Genomic DNA, 25533 nt, shown 5'->3' with positions numbered 1-25533 from the left:
GTCAGATGGCCCAGGATGTGAGTGGGCGTTAAGGCGTCTGGGAAGGGATCTCAAAACTGGATTATAGATGGCAGAGAGTTGGTGTCGTAAACCCCTTTAGTTTAAAACCACTTTAGTTTAAAACCTAAGTATCTAAAAGAAAAAAAAAAAAATAATGTTTTTTCTGTTTCCCACTTTACATGGTCTGAAACAAAAAAGGAAATAAAGAACTAAGAAATAACCAAATCTGCTCATTTGCGGTTTGTCACATTTAATTCAGTATAAACAGAATTTTATGGAGCAGCAATAAGGTGATAATGAATGGAGTTTAATTAATGGAATATGTAGCACCGTTAATGCATTACTTTATGGTTGATATATGAGTCTGCGTGTGTATAAATATAAATACACATACGTGTGTGTGTCTCTGTGTGAGTAAGTGAGAGAGTGGGGCAGCCATAAGACCCGTCTCTCTCGCTCTCTTTCTCTCGCACTCTCTGCCCCCCCCCCCCCCCCCCCTCTCTCTCTCTCTCTCTTTCTCGCGCTTCGCTTTCTCTCCCGTTTTAGTCAAGGACAGTTTCGCTTGGCACGGAGGCACTAAACCGCTCCACATCCACTCTGTCGGTGTGCGCTCGTTCTCTTGCCTATACTGCCTACTACGGGATACTTGTGATTGGTTCACCCCCTCCTCTCCTCCCTCCCTCCCCTGTGATTGTATGTAAATCCGGTCAGGACTGAGCCAGTAGGTGAGGTTGGGGCTGGTGGCTCCTACCTCAGTGGCGCACACGAGACCCGAAAGCGGCCGAGGTGAGATCGCTGCGCCGTCGGAGCTGTCCACTCTGTCGTGGTGCTGAACTCTACACCCTCCTCTCGCCTTCTCCTTCCTCCGTCGGCTCTACTGTACTTGGTGTTATTTTGGGAAAGGATTAACAATCTGCCCTTTGGCTGCTTAGAGGTGCAAACTTCTACGGAGCATAGCTCTCTGCCCACATCGGAAATTACCCCCAGACCGTCCGTGGATTTGACCCGACCTCGAGATTATCATTAATTGGTCCTTACTTTGTTGAGAAGTGTTGCTTAAATCCGTTCACCGCAACTGTTGTTCGGATTACCCTCCTGGATGGTTAACGTCTGGATTCACAGGTAAGAAAATGTGTGTTTGTGTGTTTTATATGCTGTTGTGGACTAATTGTTAAAGCCCATCCGATCTGAGCGCCTTCCCGAGGAAGTCCTCATTCATCTCTGTGTGACTCGCTATCAGACACACAGCTTAACCCCCATCATCGGTGAGGCGCCACAACTCTTTTCTAATAATCCACCGGGTCAGTCTCCCCGACTCAGAAAATATCTCTCAATCTACTGCCTTAAGCTTTTACCATTTTCAATTTACTTTCAGCCAGGTCCCGGAGACTCAAATCAGCTGATATCCGGATATCTGAAGTTGAGATTATAGTTGCTGTTATGCTGTCAGGGTGAGAGCACTGAAGCACAAACATTCCCCATTGTAACACAATCAATGTTTCTGAAACGATTGCAGGCACGCCGCCTTGCCCAGAGCTTTTAATTTATCCGCGTAGTACTTAGCGTGTTATTTTTTTCCCCCTTGGCACGCTAATCCTTGAGTGACACCGTTAGCAGCGAAGGGATTATACTTTTGTTTTTCATCCTCTGCTTTGCGCCTGACTCATTTGGCAGTACTATATTACGGGCTCTGCCGGGGATGGCCGTTAACTGTGTTGTCTGTCGATTTGCGAAAGAAAATATTTGGGGGTCATTGTTTTAATCTCTGCTGCGGTGCATCAGACGGACTTAAAAGTAGCCCAGCAGAAAACCAGATTAAGTTCTTCAATCGATACGACTTAGATTTTACATGTTAAATCCACTACACCAGGTTACTGTTGCAGGACGTGGGAGCGTCATCATTATTTTTTTGTTTTTTGTGTGGAAAAGTAGGACTCGTGCACATTAATATACAACAGAATTTGTCATGTTTCAAATTAATTTAATAATATATTCTGTGGATAAAAGCACATTCTTTTGAAGTTCATGTTTCAGATGACAATATAATTGGAAATCTTACAGGTTTACTTATGTTTTAAACACATTTATGCATCATCATTCGACACTTTAATAAGAGTTTTAGTTTTAGTGTTTTTTTCTTAGTGTTTTCTTGCCTTTAAATGATCCAAATACCTCTATCTGCACAGATCATACAAAAACTAGGCTAACTCTTCAATTTTTACCTTTATTATTCTTTTCTTTTTTGATTTGTGGACAAGACTGAATCCTGATTCACCCAGTGACAACTTTACTTGGTTACAGTAAGTGCAGTATGCACATCAAAGGGACAAGACAGAGGATGTCTTCATAAATACTTTACATTCTTGGTGTTTGGTCCTTCCCACACAATGTTGACATACTTTGTAATTCATAAGGTGCACAGATGATGCCAATCCCAGCACATTCCCTGACTAATTGCACCATCAAGTAAAAATCTTGTGTAGAAAGTACAAATGCTACAGAAGCCATGCAGTTTGAACGTTCAGCCATCTGCAGGCCTCTACGATCAAACTTCAAACACTCCATTCCCGCAATGCATCCACTTTATCTTTCGAAGCTCTTTGAAACCGCAAGATAGAATCTATTTCCAATGGTGCATTAGATGGATCTGTGAATCTGGTTTTCAAGGCTGCACTCACTAATTGATTCTCCACTTGAATACAAGCCAGGAACCAAGTAATGTATCATTTATGTAAGTTATATATTATATATACTGTGCAGAATGAAGTGAGGATATTTGATAAACCAGTCTTAATAAATAAGAGTCAGCTTTAGAGGGAAGCGGATAGTGAGATAAGACAATGCTCATTTTTAGAATGACTCTGTAGACTTTGTGCACTGAATGATGCCAATAATATCAGTGCACAATAATGTTCAAGATGACAAAGCTAAATAGCCGTATAAAACATTCTTTTTCTCCACCACACTAAGACTAGAAAAGTCTTTCTATTTCTTCTTTGGACTCCAATTAAGCCATTTAACAAAAGATATACTGTAGGTGGCAGCTGAGCAGGTATAGTGTTAATGGAGCTGCTCTGCTTTTCATTAAAACGACTTTCTTTTGGGCACAGTAGGGAGGCAAAGGCTTTTGAGTCAATAATGCTTTTGACTAGAAGGAAGAATAAAATGCTAGGAAACTGATCAAGGCATTTCAGCTTTGAGAGGAAAAGCACACAATCTGAAGGTGTGAGCACCCACTGATGGTGGCTAGTTGCAGGGGGCAGATTTGGGGTGATATGACAATAAAGCTGTATGTTGGGAAGGAAAATTGCGCTGCCACTGAAAATGGTACCATTTTAGAGTTTTCACCGTGATCTCAGGTGTCCAGGCGTCGCAGCAGGTTCAAAAATCTTTAGCAATTATCCTCTGAGATGTCTTTATGGGCTATTTTAGAGAGGTAAATGGTCTTTGAAAGCAGATTTTATTCTGAGAGAAGTACTCTTGTGTCTTTCTGTGCACATGTCAGATACAACTGTTCATGCTGCAGCCAGGTCAGTTCGAGTAGGTTTTCCCATTAAACCAATAATGGTCTGCTCTGGCCTCTTTTGAAAACTGTACAAGACCACTGATCAAATGTGGGGGATAAAAACTGTAACACTACCAGTTTCCCGTGTTGAGGTTTCTAACATGTGACCTGAGCATGTGTCACAAGACAACATACTTGCTGTGCCGGTAAAGCTGCTTTAATGGGTTTATACAGTGAACGATGTGTTCGAGTCCCTTGCAGATGGAGGTGTACACACAACCTTTCAACTCTCAGAATTTAACACCATGCTTGATAAACACTTTTTCAAAGCTCCGTTTGATATCTAAAAGGTCTGTTCACCCAAAAGACATCAAAAGAAATGTTCTTGGTATCCAGTCACGCAGATTGTTTTCTTTGCTTTTGAAAAGGTTTAAGAGATAAATGCCTCTTAAACTTCTGCCTCTGCCCAAATATAATGAATATAAATAAATATGAATGTATCTGTGCTAGTTTGAGCCCATTCTATAACTCTTATATGGACTGTTTCTGGTTTTTGGCAGAAACTGGTTCATCTAAAGGGCAGAACATTATTCTTAGAAGTACATGTTTATGTTGATTTAAAGGGGAGCTTTTACGCTTTACCAAGTGAAGCCAAAAGCTGCTCTAAACGCTGCCTCGCAGACAGTTTCTTCTGCTCTTGGTCCTGTATGGTGTCAATTTGAGAGGATATCCCTAAACGGTCAGCTCTTTCTGTAAGCACAGAAGCCCCGCCCACCTGCTGTTCACATCTCATGTTTACGAGGAGCAGCCAATAAAAATAAAAATGAGCTAGTCTGAGATAAAGAGCGAACTGACAGGGATCTTGAACCGTGAATCTAGCAACACTACCTAAACAGAGTTGAAGAATAAAATTAAGGAGCTTAAAATGAGAATAAAAGATCCCCTTTAAACATTTTAGTTCCATAAGCTTTGCAAAATAACTCTAATTCACCTTGGGCAAACAGAAATGAATCAGTGGAGCTAAAGTAAATGAGAAAATATATTTTAGAATTAGCTGAACCAGATAAAGAAAGTTCAGTGCTCAAGATATACTCTCATACTTTTTTGTTTTTACAACCATTTGAAGAAATGTTTTGACTGTGGAACCAAATTTATGGTTGACTAAATTAATTTAGTCAACCATAAAGTCGGGAGGTGAGGGAAAACATGAAGCAGATGTTTTTCAAAGCTTAAAAATGTACCTGCTAACACAAATCAGCAGATTTCTTAGCTAATTTGTTCATCTGATCCTTGGCTTTCCATCTAATATACGAAGCAACATTTTGCCTGTCACTATCAGTGCATCTTCACTCCTGAAATGGCAGCCACATTGTGACAACAAGACTAGGAAGTCACTGCAAACAGCTGTTGATGGCCAAGAAATGTCTCTAGCACATCCTGTGCAACACCAAAAATTCATTTAGTTTTTCAGTATTTGCAGAGTTATTTTAGTATAGCCAGATAGTTAGCGAGGTTTAGCAATACTAGCAGATGCAATTTTGAACTTTGAAAAGAGCTAGCAGCTTCTTCCTGCCTGCCAAGCTCAATGTTTACAGTGCAGACATAATAGTGGCATCAGTCTTCAAATTTCACTCTTGGCAAGAAAATAAGCACAATCCCAAAATATCTCTCTATTCCTTCAGTTTGAATTCTGTTATTTGTTGAAAGATGCCACCTGTACTGACTGAATTTATCAGCAACAGACTGTTCCTAAGTAATGCCTGGTTTCACAGTCATAATGACACTGTGTATATTCTGAATCAGAATCAGAATCAGAATACTTTCTTGATCCCTGGGGGAAATTATTTTTTGTTACAGTGCTCCATTTTAAACCAACATTAAGACAAGACAGACAATACACTAACTAAGAATAGTACAATATATACATATATATATACATACATACATACATAAGTCACTCATAAATAAATAGTTGGAAAAGAAACATGTGTAGTTGTAGCAGCAAACAGTGTGTTAAGTGGATGCGTTGTACAGGGAGATGGCCACAGGCAGGAATGATTTCCTGTGTCGTTCAGTGGTGCTTTTCGGTAATCTCAGTCTCTCACTGAACGTGCTCCTGTGACTGACCAGCATGTCATGGAGTGGGTGGGAGGTGTTATCCAACATTGTCTTTATCTTGGACAGCATCCGCCTCTCCGACACCACCTTGAGGGAGTCCAGCTCCATCCCCACAACATTGCTGGCCTTACGGATCAGTTTATTAAGTCTGTTGGCATCTGCGACCCTCAGCCTGCTCCCCCAGCATGCAACAGCATAGAGGATCGCACTGGCCACAACAGACTCATAGAAAATCCTCAGCATTTTCTGGCAGATGTTGAAGGACCTCAGTCGCCTCAAAAAATAGAGACGACTCTGGCCCTTCCTGTAAAGTGCTGTGGTGTTTTTAGCCCAGTCCAGTTTATTGTCAATGTGTACTCCAAGGTATTTATAGTCCTCCACAATGTCAACACTGACCCCCTGAATTGAAACAGGGGTCAAGTGTTTCCTGGTCTTCCTGAAGTCCACGATCAGTTCCTTGGTCTTTGCCACGTTGAGCTGCAGATGATTCTGCTCACACCACGTGACAAAGGAGTCGACCACAGCCCGGTACTCTGTCTCATCATCCCTGCTGATGCATCCAACCACCGCAGAGTCATCAGAAAACTTCTGAAGATGGCAGGTCTCTGTGCAGTGGCTGAAGTCTGTGGTGTAGAGGGTGAAGAGGAAGGGGGAGAGGACAGTCCCCTGTGGTGCCCCTGTGTTGCTGATCACCTTGTCAGACACACACTGTGGGAGACGTACATATTGTGGTCTTCCTGTCAGGTAATCAACAATCCAGGACACCAGAGAAGCATCCACCTGCATCGCTGCTAACTTATCACCCAGGAGGGTCGGCCTGATGGTGTTGAAAGCACTGGAAAAGTCAAAAAACATGACTCTCACAGTGCTCGCCGGCTGGTCCAGATGGGTGTAGACACGATTGAGCAGGTAGATGATGGCGTCCTCAGTTCCGAGACGAGGCTGATAAGCGAACTGAAGGGGATCCAGGTGTGGTCTTACTATGGGTCGCAGCTGGTCCAGGATGAGCCTTTCCAGGGTCTTCATGATGTGGGAGGTCAATGCCACGGGCCTGTAATCCTGGGGGCCACTGGGACGTGGCGTCTTTGGTACAGGGACGAGGCATGATGTCTTCCACATCACCGGGACCCTCTGCAGACTCAGACTCAGCATAAACAGTTTATGAAAGACTCCACACAGCTGGGGGGCACAGGTCTTGAGGACAAGGGGACTCACTCCGTCTGGTCCAGCAGACTTGCCTGAGTGAAGTCTCCTCATTTGCATCTCAACCTGGTATTGAGTGAAGGTGATGGGTGGGGGAGGGGTGTCAGGAATCTCACAGGAGGCAACATGTGAAGAGAGAGGCTGGCACAGTGGTGTGGCTCTGGATTCCAGGCTGACTGCAGGTGAGGTTGTGGGGGTAGGAGCAGACACTGTGGTGTCGAATCTATTGAAAAACAGATTCAACTCGTCGGCTCTATTCTCACCTCCCTCAGTTCCCCTGCTGTTGGTTGGCCTGAATCCAGTGATGGTCTTCATGCCCCTCCACACCTCTCTCATGCTGTTCTGCTGGAGTTTCCACTCCAGCTTCCTCCTGTAATTGTCCTTAGCCTCTCTGATCTTGTCCTTTAGTAACACCTGGATCTTCCTCACCTCCTCTTTGTTGCCCCCTCTGAAAGCCCTCTTCTTGTTGTTGAGGAGGGCTTTGATGTCCTTAGTCACCCACGGCTTGTTATTTGGGTAACAATGAACAGTCTGAGCTGGAACAATGGAGTCGGTGCAGAAAGTTATGTAGTCTGTGATACACTCAGTAAGCCCATTGATGTCCTCGGCGTGAGGCTCACAGAGTGTTTCCCAGTCGGTCACCTCGAAACAGCCCTGTAGTTCTGCTAAGGCCTCCTCTGACCACCTCCTGACAGTCCTGGTGGTCACAGGTTCCCTCCTCACAATTGGCACATAGCGGGGGGTGAGGTGAATCAGGTTATGATCTGACCTACCAAGTGGGGGGAGGGAGGAGGAGCTGTATGCATCCTTGACGTTAGCATACAGTAAGTCTAAAGTTTTCTCTCCCCTGGTGGGACAGTCCACATATTGTTTGAATGTTGGTAGTGTATTGTCCAGTGATACATGGTTGAAGTCACCCGAGATCACAATAAAGGCACTCGGGTGCTGAGTCTGTAGCCGAGCTATGGCAGAGTGGATAGTGTCACATGCAGCTGTGGGGTTAGCAGAGGGGGGTACATAAACAGCCACCAAGATGACGTGAGAGAATTCCCTGGGTAAATAATACGGCCTGAGTCCAACAGCACACAGTTCAGTGTCCGGGCAACAAATCCTTTCTTTGATTGTTATGTTGGCAGGGTTACACCACCGGTTGTTAACTAAAACAGCAAGCCCACCTCCTTTCCGCTTACCGCTAGCGATGCTGTCCCTGTCCGCCCGAACAGTGTGGAAGCCTTCCACGGAAGCATTCTCATCGGGAATGTCCTGGTGCATCCATGATTCGGTGAAACACATCAGGCTACACTCTCGGTATTCCCTCTGACTCCGTACCAGTGCTGAGAGCTCGTCGATTTTAATTGCCAACGATCGCACATTACCCATCACGATAGACGGCAGACACGGTTTAAACCTCCTCCTCGCTTCGAGCCTCCGCTGTCTCACCGTCACCTTTTTTCTTCTCTTCTGTCCTTGACCTCTGCATCCCCGATGTGTTTTCCTCCAAATTTCAGCTGGTACTTCTGCGGGCCTGGCCAGCGAACCGGCCGGCATCAGGGCGATCAGCTGATCTCTGGAGTAAACAGTCCGTGCGTGTAGGAGATGTGCCGCGGTCCCGTTCCTTGATAAAAGTAACAGTTCCACGGCCACCAGAAGAACAAAAACTCTCTCAATCCACATGATTGAGTAAGAGATAGAAAACGGAGGAAAATACAAGTCAGGAAAAAAAAGAATACGTAGAAAAAAAAAAGCTAAACTAAGAGAAAAGCAGGAGCGAATGTAACAGGCTGCACGCTGGTTGGCGCATGCGCACTAAAGATTCTCACCTGAGAGTTACCCTTTACGGGCACGGTGACTCCACTGGAGCAGTTTGGAGAGTAAAAGCACTTTTAAATTGGGTGTTAATAGGGTGTTTATTTCCAGAAATCACCTTTAGTAGTTTTTCCCTTGTTAGTCTGGGTTTGACCAGCAGTATGGGTATTGTCTGCCTACCTGTTTTTAACAATCATAATGTGGGCTATTTTAAATACAAGGGGCGGCAGTTGAGAAAAAACTGACTAAAGATGGTGAAAAAAACTGAGATTAAATCTACATTTCAAGTGTTTTCAGTGTATATTTTCATATAAAAATTGTTTGTTTCTATGTTTCATGACTTAATAGCCCAACCTATCTCAACAATGACACTTGTAACACTGCTCCCCCCCTTTTCCATCTCTTTTCTTCCCACTCTGAGCTAAGCTTTAACCGCTGCCAACTCCCATCTGTGTCTCTGTGTCTGTCTTTGTTGTTCCCCTCTTTAATACGTGGAATCTTTATTGTGCAGAAGACCCACACAGACTGACGTATGTTATTCTGCTAACATGTTTAGGAGACGCAACCTGCTCCTGACATTCTTTTCTCCTGGCAAGCAGCGGTTTGTTTGATGATGTGAAAAATATTTTTTCCCCCTCCGTTGTGCACGTTGCCTCTCTCTTTTATAGGACTTCACCATTGCATGAAAAGATACAAACAAATAGAAAACCTATTATTATCACATGTAGCTTTTACAGATGAAAACGGCTATAATGTAATTTTGATTACTATTTGCATTTAGCTTGCTGTAATGATGTGAGAGGATCCCTGCTCTGTGTGCAGTGAAATCAAGCTGGCAGCATTTCCACTGGATCATTTTTCTTTTTCCTTGCTTCGAAGATCAATATAAGCTAACAGTATGAGGCCGTGTCTCCTGACTTTTCAAACAGCTCTAGATTTCTGAAGCATGACCTCCTACATTCCATGTCTTGATTGAACTCCAAGTGGATTGTTAAATTGTTATTGTCATAACCTATTTCATGCAGTATGGCAGAACAAGGGTTCCGTGACTACTTTTAAGGCCAAGGCTTGGGGATATATTGAGAAGGCTCTTTGCAGATGGCCAGACCATAACAGAAGTAGAACAAACCTTCAAGGCAAAGGCCAACAGGCTGTAGGTTTCGGCTCTAATCCCGTCGAGCACAGTGATGACAAGTGTGGTTTGAGGCATTGTAAAATACTGTATGTTTCAGTGGGTCTGTTAGGAACCTGGCGGCTTTGGTCAAAGCCAGAGACATAACAGTCTGTCTCTGAAATAATAATGCTGTTGTTTGCTGGTTGTTGGAAGCATCTGATGCTCTGGGAGTAAGGGTGGTCTGGCCATGCGTTGCATTTTAATGATATCACAAGTCACAGTTCGCTGTTCGCTGCTTCTGTGGCCAAGTGTGAGAACATTGTTCAGGGCACAGTACAGTAGATCAGATCGGTCTGATTATGTAATGATTATTAACAATGGGAGAGCCATGTGCCTCTGCCAGGCGGTTTTTCCTGCAGTCTTGTAGTGGCAGCCTGTACTTCCTGACATTTGAAATGGTCTATAAATTAAAGAGCTATAAAAGAAAAGTCAAGGTCTTTGTTGCCTCTGTCTCATATGGAAAGACTCCCAAGACCATAAATGATTGTGATGTCAGCCATATAAGGTTGAAATCTTTGTCAAATCTTTCTCAGGAGTTGCTGCGTTGGGAGTATTTTTGTTGTGCTTCCTGGTGCTCTTGATTGTTAATAACTGTGGTTTTTGGATTAATTGGAAGGTACAACTGAAGCTAATAGTACACACTACACTGTTTATGATTCTCAGATGCTGTGCCAAACTCAACAGAAAGCCTGTGCAAAACATATATTAGAATCCCCTTCATTTTAGCTTTGGGTGGTTTTTTTCAGTGCTGCGATGAATAATGGACACACACTCTGTGGATGAATTAGTTCAAATTTTCATATAGTATAAACTGGCAGTCTGGGACTGGTCACAGTGTGCTATCTGGCATTTCTTAAAGGACTGGCTGTGTGGATCAAAGACACACGATATACTCTGAGAAATTCTCAAGCTTCTTTAGCAGGAACCAAGAATAGAGTCTTTCGATTCCCCTTCAAATGTCACCAAGTCCTGTTTTTTTACATAAAATTATTTTTGTAGGGTTTTATTATCTTTTTTAATTACTATAATTTCTTAATTCATACATCTTGAGAGAGTGAAACTCCAAAAACTTGAAGTGCATTTCTTATCACTTGGAGTTTATGTTTGAGCTTCAGTTTTTTTTTTTAAATTTTATGATAGAAATTGAAATTGTCACGGAAAGAAGGATTATGTGGTGGAAGACACTGGGCTTACTCCACTGCAATCCTTTGCTTTGTTTTTGGGACTTCCACGTTCGGAGCTACACAAACGTCCCGCTTCTTCGTCCCAGCCCGGCCCACCGAAAGACTTTCGGTCCGGTCTGCAGGAGGATTTGCAGTCTGGCTTACCTCCCTCTTCCCAGAGTGAGCGACGCTCATGCAGCCGTCGCTCCGCTTCCTCTGGACAATCAGTGGTGAGCAACAAAGACTGTTTTTCTCATGCTCCCCCTGAACTCATGAATTTAACAAACAATAAATCCACACCTAAGACCCTGAAGGCTACCTGCCATGCAAGTGAATCTAAATCTGCTAACTTAGAGGTAGTTGAGTCTGTGTTTGTTAACCCTGTAAACTCCTTCTCTGAGGATTTAAGAACCAGTTTTCATTCTGCACAATCTGAACCCCGTGTTAAAATGACTAAGACCACTTTACTTGAATCTGGGGGGAGAAATTTTCGGACTGCTGTGAAATTTCCGGAGGCTGCAAGTTCTGTTTTCAAATCAGCTGAAAGGGAGGTGGTTAATGTTTCTAAGCCAGCTTTTCAGCCATGTACTTTTCAGCAAGGGCACAGGCAGTTGGTAGGGACGGAGATTGCAGGCTGTAACTTAGGCTCTCTAAAGGAAGAGGCTGTCTGCTCCCCAAGGACATTTAAGGACTCTAGTTGCCCCTCTCTACAATCTATTGAGACTGTGGCTCCTCCTAGGGACTGTTCTGTATCCCTGTTGGATGTGTGTGAGGTTGCCCACTCTGCAAAGACTATATGCCCAGACCCAGTTGGCAATATTGTGCATTTTGAGGTCGTTCCTGAGCTTCTCTCTCTCCTCCTGTTCCTGCTCCCAGGGTAGCTCGGGCCCAGCGTTCGCCTCCACCCATTTCAGTTCCTCGGGTGGGAGGGGCTGGTGTTCAGCTGGTGCCAGCACCTGTTCCTGTGTCCGCTGGAGGCTCAGGTGAGCCCGTCCAGCAGTTTTTCTCGTGTTCAGAAGGCTCAGGAGGATTAGCTCAGTCACCTTCACAACCACCGTCACTACAACCTCTATTGCAGTCCCTAGCTCAGTCTCCACCTCCACCACATTCAGCCCCGCTACCCATAGCTCAGTCACTACCACAACCAGACTTACTACAAACTTTGTTACAGTCCATAGCCCAGTCAGTAGCTCAGTTGGTAGAACAATCATTAACTTTGTCATCAGTTCAGTCAGCCACACATCTTCACCCTCAGCCAGGGGTCCCAATTGCCTCTGGCCCTGCATCTGCTCTGGCTGGAGGGCCCGAGGAGCCTGTCCAGCTTCAAGTCTCATCAGCTGGGGGTTCAGGAGAACCCAGCCAGCCTCATGTCTCGTCAGCTGGAGGGCCCAAGGAGCCCGTCCAGCCTCAAGTCACGTCACTTGGGGTTCGGGAGAACCCAGCCAGCACATCCTCATGTCTGCTGACGGTCCGGGGAAGTCTGTTCAGCCGTCGCCTGCAGCATCGTCGCCTGCAGCATCACCACATTCAGGTTCCGCAGCCACCTCGCTGCTGTCAGGTTCCGCAGCTGCCTCGCTGCCATCTGGTCCGGCCTCTGGGTCTTCATCCACTGGGTCTTCACCTTCGTCTGGTCCTGCCTCGTCTGGTCCGGCCTCTGGGTCTTCATCCACTGGGTCTTTGCCTTCGTCTGGTCCTGCCTCGTCTGGCCCTGCCTCGCCTTTGCCGGCCACCTTCCAGGCCTTTATTTGAGCATTGAGGGCGGCCTCCTGAACGAGGCCTTCGGACCTGCTCAGTAGCCGCCGCCACCGGCTGCTCTGTTGCTGCCACTGCTGTCCGCACGGCCGGCCCCCTGAACTGTTTTGGCCCCGTGCGGTCTACCTTCGGGTCGACCCCCTGAACGTTTTTGTGGACTCGTGTTGGGATCCGGTCTAGTTTTGTTTGGATCATTACTGTATTCCTGGACTTCTGATTTCTCGGACTGTTTCTAGGTCTCCAGTGTTTTTGGTTTTTGAACTATTTTCCTGACCTCCCGTGTGTTGAACTGTTTTTCTTGTGTTTATGGACTGTTCTGGACTCTTGCTCCTTGTCTTTTGTTTGGTTTCTGTCCCTCCATCCTGGACCCCCTCCGCCCGTCCTGGCCTGGTGCTCTGGTTTTGTTCTGTTTTTTTTTTTCGTTTAGGACTGTCGGGAGCCAGCCCTTAGAGAGGCGCTACTGTCACGGTTCTGGGTCAGTTTGACCCAGTATTTTGAGTTGTTATGTTTGGTTTATTTATGTTTCTCTGGTGCTTTGTTGGTTTTTATGATGAATCAGTTATTCTGGTATGTTTCTGCATTATGATTAAGGTTCGGGTTGTATTTTGTTATTATCGCCGGTTTAGTTCAGTGTCTAGTCTGTCTCACTCCGTCAAGTCAGTGTCCTAGGAAAGTGTGTCGTGTTTCCTGTTTTACTTAGAAGGTTCATGTTTCTGTCTGTTGTCAGTGTGTTCAGTTTTACTGCTCCCCTGTCTCGTTAGTCTAATTTCTCCCTCCTGTTTTCCATTCCCTGATTACGTCCCTGTGTATTTTAGCCCTGTGTTTGTCCTTGCTCATTGTTGCGTCGTACCATCAGATTATGCCTGTGTGTTTCTGTTCTCAGTATTCAGTGTTCACTTCATGTTTTGTCTTCATGCCAGCAATAAAGCTGAGGTTTTGAGTTGTATTCAGTGTCCAAGTCTCGCATTTGGATCCTCCTCTCCATCCGCCTGCACACAGAGCCCTGACAGAAATTTAAAAAGTTTTGTTTTTTAGTTTCTTCCCTATAAAGTAGAGGGGGCTTTGATTCTTCTTCATCAACAGATAACGTTTGCCTACTTCAGATGAAGTCATAAACATTAAAATATTTACTATTACAAGAAATATAAATGAGGACTATTTGATATTTAGGGAATTACATTTATTTACTTTTTGCCAAACTCCCAGGTCTGTATCATAAATGCCTCCCTAGTATCTGGTTAGATCAGGTTAGACAGCTATAAACTGCTTGCATAGGCAGACAGCAATGTAAATGCAAATTGCACTGAGGTTGTTCTTCTTGCCTTTAATTCTGTTTGATTAATTTATGATTAATGAAACATATTAAATTAAACTATATATAAATGATGGACGTAGCCTTTGATGTCCACCACCGATTTGTGAAGCTATATATTCAGGGTTTTTTTTTTATGTGTGTGTGTATGTCTGTGTGTGTGTGTGTGTTCCTGTCTAGCTATCTTTGTGAGGACCGAAATCTGCATTCTACTGTACTTGTGAGAACCAACAGTCACTTGTGAGGACACACAAACCCGGTCCTCACAAATTTGAAGTCATTTTTGAGGCTCAAAATGTGGTTTTAGTATCAGGGTTATGTTTAGGTTTAGGGTTAGGCATTCATTTTTGGTTAGGGTAAGGGGCTAGGGAAAGCATTATGTCAATGAAGGTCCTCACTATGATAGCTGAACGGGGTTGTGTGTGTGTGTGTAAAGTTTGACATTTTTGAGAGACTGCCTCAAGTGGCCATTAGAAGAAATGCAGTATTTAACTCTTTCTCAATGACTTCACTTTTTATCCCTGAGTGCCTGTTGGCAATATGAACGTGGAGAGAGCAAGGACTCATGGGATTGTTAATATTTAAGTTAAAGAAATTAGACAAGTTACTCTGCAATTACTCAACTACTTTTTATACTGAGGATGTTAGTGGAACTACTTGCACAGTCCCACCAACCTTTCTGATAACACTGTTTTATAATAATACATTTTTCTGAGGAAAATAGTTGCAATTTTTTGTTTGCTTGTTTTTGTTTTTTGTTTTAATGTGAAAACACCCAACAATACATTTTAGAAAATATTGAGTGAGCTTAGTTCATTTGTGTCCAGTGTTTTCTGTTTTTGGAATAAGCGAGAGGAAAATTGAAGTGTTTCCCATACATTTGTACTGTATTTTATATCTATGAAAAATCTTTGTGTCTCTATCTGGACAGCAAAATTGCACACCCTGTTTGAGGAAAGGAAAAAAAACAGTTTGAGTGCCTGCAGGATCACTCAGTCAGTCTCAGCGATCACTGGAAGCCCACAGCCCACACAAAACATTTACAGTCCTGCAGAGAACAAAGCAGGCAGCCAAGTAAGAAGCACATGAGAGGCTCATTAGCGTTCCAGTGATTGACCAGCTGAACTCTACTTACCCTCACAACTTCCTTAATGTTTTAACTGCTGTAAATCTGTTCTCCTATGTACCAATATCACACATTTGGCTTCTCTGTGATTCCAACAGGACTCTTTTCATACGCCTAATGCAAAGTAAGACTCATAAGCAGAGTCAAATGAGATGCCAGTGTTCTCAAGGAGGGAATCTACCTGCTATGTTTCTCTTGAATTTTCTCTTGAAGTACCTACTTTCTGAGTGTGAGGATCATTGAAATTCCACATTTGATTTCAAAAGTTTCTCTGCCCAGATTTGGACTGCCTGCCAGGATTTATAGCAGATTAACTTTGAAAGTGATTTAGCTCTCAGGCTCTGCAGTCACTACCAGGGCAGAAAAATAACTTTTTCTCATCCTCTATCTCCATCCTCTCTGGCTCACATGTTCTCACATTCGCTAAATACTCCAAACATGCAAAATATGAATTGCTTGTATGACAGTGACAGTGAAATGAGTATAAGTTTAATATTAATAAGAGATTTGGGCGTGGAAATGCATTCACACGCAGGTCTGCAGAGGAATCAACTCATCTCATCGCTTGCACACAGCTCAATGTAAGCATAGCCCGCAAGCATTTCTGACATTCCTCCATCCGTGGTAAACGTGTGGTGCTTGGAGGATTTAGTGAGAAGACACAATACGCCAGCGTAAGTTCAAAGCACAGTGTTATCACAGTTTATGTGTATGGATAATATCTGAATGAAATGGATAACAGCCTCATAAAATGGATGGTGGGTGATGAATTATGTCATCACAACATGCAGCCAACAAATTTACACAAGGATCCATCTCCGTCTTTATCTGTCATCCGGTGGCACAGGAACACACTCCTGTTATCTGCTTGGCATTTGGAGTCATTGCCCTGTCTAATGAGTCGGGGATATCGGACCAGTGGCTTCCTACGGAGTTGAGAAGGAAGGCTGTAGACGGGAAGTTTCTTCTTTGAAGCCGCTTTGAACTTAGTTTGGCAGCGAACTCAGAGGCTTGTAAATGTAGCGACTGAGATTTGATTGATGGAGGGGTTTTGAATGATGATACAAGTCTCTTTGAAGTCTTTTTGTGCTGCAGTTTAATGCATTTAATCTTGCATTTATTCATTTTTGTTCACCCAAGGGCACTGTAACAAATTGAAATGTTATTATCATATACTTGGGCTGCTATACCTAATGTGTTAGTGAATAATTCATATGTATACAAGAAGCAACAAGGGGTAGCTATTCTCACACATGTGCTTTTCTAAACCTAACAGTCGCACATGTGAAAATGCAAATAGTCAGATTGAAATGACCTTTAACCTGCCGGCTCCCTTGTGCAATTTTTTGATTGCGCGTATGTAAGAACAGAACAAGTGTAAAATAAATTCACAGTTAGTGGGTGGATGTCACGGCCTCCTGCATGCTTCATACAGGCAGAGCCATCACCTAAACCAAAGTATTTTCAGTAGAGAAAACATGTGAAGAGCATTCTCCCCTGCTGCGTGCTACTGTACATGTGAAAAAAGGGCAACTTTTGATGTCATGATCTGATTCACTCGATATTACCGTGTGAAAAGAGAAACCATGTTCACCGCCTAAATTTGTCAGCCTCTTGTTTGGCCCTAAGCAGTGAGTGCAGCTGCTGCTGGAAATTACCAAATCATATAACAGAAAAGTTGTTTTTAGATTAAATTGCTAAAATTCTCTGTAGCAACTAAGAGTAGCATATTTTTTCTGGATTGTTAGTCAGTTAATTTGGGGGTGGGGGGGGGGACTGCTGATTAGCAAAAGCTACAAGAGCACAGAGCTTTTGATCATGTGACCAAATCTTCATCAGGTGTCATGACTGATGTTATGTTTAATTTTTTTTTTTTTATTCTGTAGGGAATTCTTTTCCACATTGACTCAAGAGTTTAGATTCAAAATCACTTGTTGACCTTGAAAGCAGCACTTGACAAAACAATCTCAGCTGCACTCAGCTAGCTGTTCGGGAGATTTCAACTGTCAGTTTTAATTGTAGGTTGGGAGTTTAATTTCTATTTGGCACCATCATGACTGCCGTAGTGGTGGCTGAGTGCTTTTTCAACCCCGCGTTCCATTCACAAGTCATGCTATCTGGAATTATTAGCAGTTAAGTGCTCAAAACGTAAACATTGTTTGCCAGTTCGATAATTATTCTATCAAGTATATATAGTCAGAGGCTGGTAGTAGACTTCTTGAAGCTAGGTTGAGCTGAGCATGAAATCAGCAGCATGCTTCATAACACACAGTCACACCTGAGAGCTGCCCTGAGTAAGCACAGTTTTTATCTACTACTCACCATCAGCCCAGCGAGCACAAAATGGGAGTTAAGTTCACTATGTCACTCAGTCAGTCATACTCTGTAGTGTTTTTTGCTTTATCTTGTTTTGTCTTTTTCTGTTTTTCTTTCCTTTTTTGTGGTTGAACATATTTAACTGGAAGATTTGTATTAGTAAAAAAATAGACAGCCTTTACAATAACAGAAAAAAAAACGAGGAATGAGAGTGGAATATAAAACAGACTCAACAATATGATACAGAGATGGGCGCGTTACTGTAATCTGATTACTTTTTTCAAGTAACGAGTAAAGTAAGGGATTACTATTGCAAAAACGGTAATTAGATTACCGTTACTTTCCCGTAGGAAAGCTGTGTTACTGCGTTACTAAAACCGTGATTTTTTGCGAGAATGTCTCACGACAGTGACGTAAGCGAGTGCGCCATTAGTGACAACAGCTGTGTGCAGATCAACAATGGATCACATATCGATTGTGGGAGAGAGTATGAGCGTGGAGCGTTTAAAGCGTGGAAGTACTGACCTTACTTTGAGTTTGATTCCATAAAAAGTGACAAAAACATTAGTGTCCATCGTGCGTGGGAAGAAAACTTCTTTTTACAGCGAAAAAACCCCTAAACTTCCAAGCAAGCACCGAGTGCGCAACGACGTAATGAGAAATTCACAGAGAAACTCGTGGATTCTTCAACTGACCGCGGCACACCTGCACCAGGGTAAACCTCCGCCTACCGTAGTCCTGCTTTACAGGTGAAAATAGAGCAACAGGACCGCTGAGTCTTTGACTTTATTTATTTTCTGCTGTGTTTTACTTGCATCTATTTGAAAGAGTGAGTGTAAACACAAAAAATATTTTATTTTATGTGCTGGAATGTGTAGAAAATAGGTTTAAATGTTAAACTAATTTATTCAAGTCAGAGAATGTTGCATATCATTAAAATTTTGCTTGATGCATAAAGTTAAAAGATTAAAACTGATAAAACAAGTTTAAAAAAAGATACTTTTCCATTTGATTACATTTTATATGATGGATTATGTAGAAAAAGTAGAATTGGGCTGAAAGATCTTTCGCTTTATCACCTCTTCAGGTTGTAAATCGTGTTTTTAAAAAGTAACTAAGTAACTAAGTAATTAATTACTTTTGAAAATAAGTAATCAGTAAAGTAACGGGATTACTTTTTTGGGGAAGTAATCAGTAATTAGTTACTGATTACTTTTTTCAAGTAACTTGACCAACACTGATATGATATCTACAAAACAAACAAAAAAAAAAAACCCCAAACAAGATTTAATAAAGTTCCACGGTCCAATAAACTCTTCCTACTCCTCTTCATCCTGCAGAATTGCAATTGCCTGTTCCTTTGATAACAAGTCCATGAAGTCATTTTGCCAGTTATTCATACTGAAAGAATGTGTTTATGTTATTTGCAGTTCATTAAAATTATCCTTTTAGTTGATAAAAGAAAAATATCAGTGATAAATCCATGTTTGGATCAGTGACATTTTCATATCTACTATATGTCTCTGGTCAAGGTTTGATATCTCTATTGAGAAAACATGACAGTTTTTCAGTAATATCCATTTAAAGGTGCTTAACTCAAGGATAGTACCACAGCAAATGCCTAAAGGTGTAATCACCTTTGCAACCACTGCACACAGTGTTGATGATGTATGATCAATTTTCTACAGTGTACAGGTTATGTTGTGGTTCCTATCTATTAAAAACAACAATGCTACACCACATTCAGTGGCTTACATGCTACAACTTGCCTTATATTATTGATTTGTTTTCCCTATTATCCATCCATTTACTTAACAAGTTATCCATGCAGGATACACCCTGGACAGGTTGCCAGTCCTGTGAGGGTGCACAGAAAGATAAGCAGCAATTCACATTTATATTCATGTCAGTTAAGAATCACTAATTAGCCTAATATCCATGTCCTTGGACTGTGGAGGGAAGCCAAAGTAGGCTACCAAAAGAACACCCATGCATGCACTGGAAGACCACTCCACCTCTCTACAGCAACATTCGAACCCAGGACCATCTTGCTGTGAGGTGACAATGCTAACTACATTTAAAGGGCATTCAACATATTGTTTTAAGCACATCTTGTTGGTTGTTAGCACCATGCTGTTTGGTAGTGGTCGTATTAGACCCCTTCCAGGTGGGAGGCTGCGTAACAATGTAGTAGAGGCCACTGGATGTCTTAAGCATGGACAGTCAAAATGGAAGACTTCTTTTACTTTAGTTGTGGGTAAGAGCTGAGTGTTTTGCAAATCAAGAGAGAAGGCTGTGCTAATGATATTCTATCCATGACACTTAACTCCAAAATCAAGAAAAAGATTTGTAGCGTATATTGTATATGGAGATTTAACAAATAAATATCTGTCTTCTGCTTCATATTTAAATGTTACAGTTGTTTGAAATGGGCTTGGATGTCCTTTTATAAAAGATTTTCCTTTCTTGCAAAAAAAGGTTATAACAGGCTGATGCACACAACCGAGCCAAATGTGTGAAGATGAAAGCTTTTTGTAAAGATCCTCTAGGTGATGTTAATTAATTGTTGAGTAAGCTGACCCATCCTCTACTCCATCCTGCATTTCTTCACTGTCAGGGTATTTTGACCTCCTGCCAACACATGGTGCGTAATCATGCACATGGTTTCTGTTTGTCATACCTTATATTCAAACTGCAGATCAGTGAGTGATGTGATTAATTTTTGAGTGCATAACTGCATACATTTGCATATTAATATAGAAAACTGCATTTTTGTCAAATTTGTTCAATTCTTCACTGCCTACAGAGCTGATATTAACACCTACAAATTATAAAATGACAATAACACTAACATGAAATGTACACAAATTAGTGCATTAATTAGCTTAATGAATTAGTCCATTAGCATAACTGGTCATATTTAATATATCATGGTGATTACGGCAGCTAAATTGCCTCCTATTTGGACGTGATCCAGAATATCTGAGGGATGATTATTAAGGCTGTGCCAGGTTTGGGCCTCAGCCTTTTTTAGATTTGGCTCAACTAGTAGGACTCAATTTAAGCTCCACAAAGAAATCCCCCCTTTCTGAAAATTGCTCCTTAGATAAAATGAAAGAAATAAAGCAGAGGCATGCTTTTCTTTTTTTTAAAAAGAGCCCTTTTCAACTATTTTCTCACATTGTGGCTAGTATTTCTTCTCATTATCATGCTGTGAATAGCAAAAACCACCATACAGTTAATGAAGTCCAATGGCATTTTACCCGTTTAAACAGTAGGCTGCTGTCAAAGAGGTGGCTTAAAGGTGAGCTTGGGTTAGTTAATCTGTCATAAAATGCTCTTTCTTCCTGAATTTAAACACAAAGAAATCCCAGAGGACCTTATTACAACTCCTCAGGTGCCACTGACACATATTTTTCACTCTTTAAGTCTCAGTCAGTCAAAAAAGTGTTAGTGACATCAGCATAACGAAAGGTCACGCATGACCGGCTCTGTGTAGAAACATGAGTTAAATATATTGAATACAAAATTATCTTCCAAATATGGAGATCACAGGGAAATTAGAGGCCGCACACAAACCAGAATCCATGTTAGCTGTCAGCAGATACAGCTGCCAGCACAGCTGGGAATCTGCAGAGGAAGTGCTCTCATAGCAAAAAGACGCTGCATATCCTCTCACCAACACATCTGTCACCATGTCATTTGAGATGAATGGCCAGTGATTACACAATGATGGTTTTGTCAGGAGGTGGCATCTAACCACCTAATTCTGGATAAATGACAAGAGGGTTCTTGTTGCCACATCCTTCTGAGACAAGACAGCATGGATGGGTTGTCAAATCAATAATATATATATTTAAGGAATCTTTTCCAGATATTATTATTCAGATATTTTATATTATTTTTTTATATATATACACACTTGTAAATAGTCCCCTTAGAGCATGAGACAGCACAATGGAATAATAATTTGCCTCACCTGTGCTCAGTGGTTTTTGAGCACTGAGTATGATACACAGCTTGTAACCCTAGACTTGCATGTGGCCAGTTCTACCTTCTAAGTATTACCTTAGAGGCATCAACATTTCTGCAGGAAGGACCAACTTCAAGAAACTTTCCTTACTCTTGGACAGGATCCTCCTTAACACAGTGCTGCTTATTAATATCACAGAAGGCTGATTCGAAAAGATATTCCATTCATATTCATATTTGATTTTATAAACATCTGTTTGTTTTAGTACTTTTCTTCAAGTATAAAAAATGCTCACAGGAAGTATGCTTTAAGAGGGACTCATCCAGGCTGGAGAAACTGATCAGGAGGGCTAGCTCTGTGGTCGGCATGAAGCTGGACACTCTGGTGACAGTGGCAGAGAAAAGGACATTAAAGAAACTGATGGACATTATGGACAATGCTGGGCATCCTCTGCACACGGCCATAAACAATCAGAAGAGTCTGTTCAGTGACAGGTTGCTTCTCCCCAAGACAAGAACTAACAGACTTAAAAACTCCTTTGTCCCACACGCCATCAGACTGTTTAACTCCTCTCTGGAGGGGAGAGGGAGGGGAAACAGGAGGACAAAGGAGGGGGGAACAACTAAGCTGTAGTGCCTCTGCACCTCACTGTACAATACCTTGTGCAATACTTTTTGTAAATAGTCAACAGTGCAATAGACTCAATACTTGAAATGTGCAATTCACTTGTATTTTTATTTTTTATTCCTATTTATTCTATTTAACCCCTTTGTATATTTTATTTATATTTGTCTCTGTATTTATATATATGTGTGTGTGTATATATATATATATATATATGTATATATGTATATATATGTATATATAGTCCAGGATGAGACAAGGAACATCCAAGAATACATTGGGAAGATGGCCCCAACTGACTGAGTGCTCAGTGAATACCTCAGGCAGCAGAAACCCAAGAAAGAGGAGGGAGACGAGGAACCATCATGGAAGGACAGGCCCCTGCACGGTATGTACCACCGGCAGATAGAGGAGGTGGCTGATATCCAGAAATCCTACCAGTGGCTAGACAAAGCTGGACTGAAAGACAGCACAGAGGCACTAATCATGGCAGCACAAGAACAAGCTCTGAGTACAAGATCCATAGAGGCTGGGGTCTATCACACCAGGCAAGACCCCAGGTGCAGGCTGTGTAAAGATGCCCCAGAGACAATCCAGCACATAACAGCAGGGTGCAAGATGCTAGCAGGCAAGGCATACATGGAACGCCATAACCAAGTGGCCGGCATAGTGTACAGGAACATCTGTGCCGAGTATAACCTAGAAGTCCCGAGGTCAAAATGGGAGATGCCCCCAAGGGTGGTGGAGAATGACCGAGCTAAGATCCTGTGGGACTTCCAGATACAGACGGACAAAATGGTGGTGGCTAACCAACCGGACATAGTGGTGGTAGACAAACAGAAGAAGACGGCCGTAGTGATCGATGTAGCGGTTCCGAATGACAGCAATATCAGGAAGAAGGAACACGAGAAGCTGGAGAAATACCAAGGGCTCAGAGAAGAGCTCGAGAGGATGTGGAGGGTGAAGGTAACGGTGGTCCCCGTGGTAATCGGAGCACTAGGTGCGGTGACTCCCAAGCTAGGCGAGTGGCTCCAGCAGATCCCGGGAATAACATCGGAGATCTCTGTCCAGAAGAGCGCAGTCCTGGGAACAGCTAAGATACTGCGCAGGACCCTCAAGCTCCCAGGCCTCTGGTAGAGGACCCGAGCTTGAAGGATAAACCGCCCGCAGGGGCGTGCTGGGTGTTTTTATATATATATATATATATATATATATATATATATATATATATATATAACAGTTCTGTAACTGTAACTTCGGTCGTTGCTGTGCTTTTTTTGGAAGTCGAATTTCCCAGAGGAACCCACCCGAGGGATTAATAAAGTTCTATCTTATCTTATCTTATCTCTTATGTTTCCAGGTGCTATAACAGCTTGCAGTAAAAAGAGAAGCAGAGCAGTTATCATGAACAGCAAATCTCACCATGACTTTATAGATAAAAGAGCACAAAAGTACAAAAACTAAAACTTCATCAAGAGAAAGTCAAAGATAAAAAAAAGGCAACAGCATGGGCCAGAAATTTTAAAAGACAAGTGATCTCCGGCATTGCAGTGCCAAATTTCTACAACTGTGATTATGTAGCTCTCCAGGTTCCTGCCAAAAGACTGTGCAAGCAGATCAGCACTGCAGTTATGTTTAACTGCACAGCGATAAAAGACTGTGAGCAACTACAAGGACTAAAGATGTAAAATAACCAAAAAAAGTGGAATTTTAGGTCTTTAATGCTGGAAAAAGTAGTTTGGAAAAACGATTCCAGCTTAATATAGATCCAATAAAGAGCATGGGTTTTCATGCTGCATTATGCTGTGTTCTGGGGTGGGGTCCTCCCCAAGGACATTTTGACCTTCAGACACATAATTTCCCACACTAGCGGATTTTTTCTACCCTTTCAACCTTAGTTAGTAGTGAAAATGTCTTCAAAGGAAAAAACAACGAAAAGCATACTAACAATTCAAAATATACCAGAATACGTTACAATAAGGTTCTCTGGCATTCTGTATTGCTCTCAAACAATTATGCTCAATTATGCTTGTTTTTTCTGATATTATTATCCTCTCTATGTCAACACACGTACAGACATAATTTGTTCTTCTGTCCTCCTTTGTGTTTGTCTGATTTCAAACATCAGAGTGTTCTGTTTGATATCAGGCTTCTACTTGCTTTAATGTGCATGTGCCACCTGTAGTCCAGCAACATTTACACTGATGTTCGAAACTCCAATTATGTCACACATGTCTGTGTTTTGGGATGATTATTGAGGAATCACGTACATGTCAGCTATGTTATTAAGGCTGATTTGCAACAACAAGAACAAGCAATTTTGGCAAACTACACTACAAACTCACACAGCGCTCTCAGCTTCCTCCTTTAACTTTTGCCTCACTGATAAATGTCATTATGTTTTTTATTTCCTAATGTTGCTGCTTTTGCCATATTTTTGTTATATGTGCTGTAGCCATTGAGGAAGATATTCCTCCTGTGTACCCAGTGAAATCTACACCTGTAGGCTCAGTTGCCTTCTTTAGTTTTCCATAGCACTTTTCTAAAAACGAATAGTAAATATTAATGATAATAATGAAAATAAAATAATAATAAAAGAAGCTCTGCTTCTAAATCAAAATCCTAAAACTAGCGTTGAGGAAATCTTAACATCTGTTGATGTCAAAATTGAGTGAAAATGAATCAAACTCGATGTGCATGGTGATGTTCACGGTGATGACCATGCATGAATTGGCTTTATTCTGTCAACGTTTAATTAGCAATATTTGACAACAAATGAACAAAACAAACAAACACTAGGCACTGTCTTGCTGTCTTGGTATGCATAATGAAAGCACCCTTGAAGACTGAATCCTGTGCATGAAATGATAATAAATAGAAGTTAGCGCATGACTGTGGACTTCTAATTCATAGGGGGCTGATAACACTTATGTTTTGCAAAGAAAGTGGAAATTTGTCTAGTGTGGACTCGGTGGAAATTTCAGGAAATACACTGAAAAGGTTGGCAACTGTTCTGGAAATTAATTATAAACAATCCCACATTTATCCGCTCCATAAATGAAACTCCAGCGCAAGCCTCTTATCAGTGTGGTAATTAAAGGCTTTGATTTGCACTGGCTGGAAGTGAACAGAGTCCTGGGATCACTGCTGGAAGTGACCTGAGGATTGTTTAAAGCTTTCGGCAATGTTATCATTTTTGAAAGATTCATATAAAATCAAATCCCGACGCTTTGCCATTGACACATATCTTAGTTTTAATTTATGATTTGGAGCCAGTATACTATACATGCTCAGGTTATAGCATGCAAGCCTATGCTGGGAAATATGAGACTTGTGAAATAAAAACCTTAATATGAAGGCACAAATCTCAACATTTCCCAATAAAATAAAGGTCAAATGTAATATTTTCATCTTTTTACAGAGGGAAATTACTCTCTTGTTGATTCTGCTGACCAGTTTGT

General features: G+C 42.0%; 1 protein-coding gene across 1 annotated transcript in view; it reads left to right on the top strand.

Moving 5' to 3' along the window:
* The first annotated feature begins 558 nt into the window (after positions 1-558).
* The window catches only part of fstl5 (follistatin-like 5), a 214931-nt gene continuing 189956 nt past the window's right edge, over positions 559-25533 (top strand). Inside the window, exon 1 of the mRNA XM_082506093.1 lies at positions 559-1122. Within this exon, the coding sequence (XP_082362219.1) occupies positions 1100-1122 (23 nt within the window). The 5' untranslated portion in view covers positions 559-1099. The remainder of the gene's footprint in view (positions 1123-25533) is intronic.

Source organism: Aulonocara stuartgranti, assembly GCF_965226115.1.
Source record: "Aulonocara stuartgranti genome assembly, chromosome: 2".
In the NCBI taxonomy this organism is placed as follows: Eukaryota; Metazoa; Chordata; class Actinopteri; order Cichliformes; family Cichlidae; genus Aulonocara; species Aulonocara stuartgranti.
This window is presented reverse-complemented; position numbering and strand designations above follow the sequence as displayed.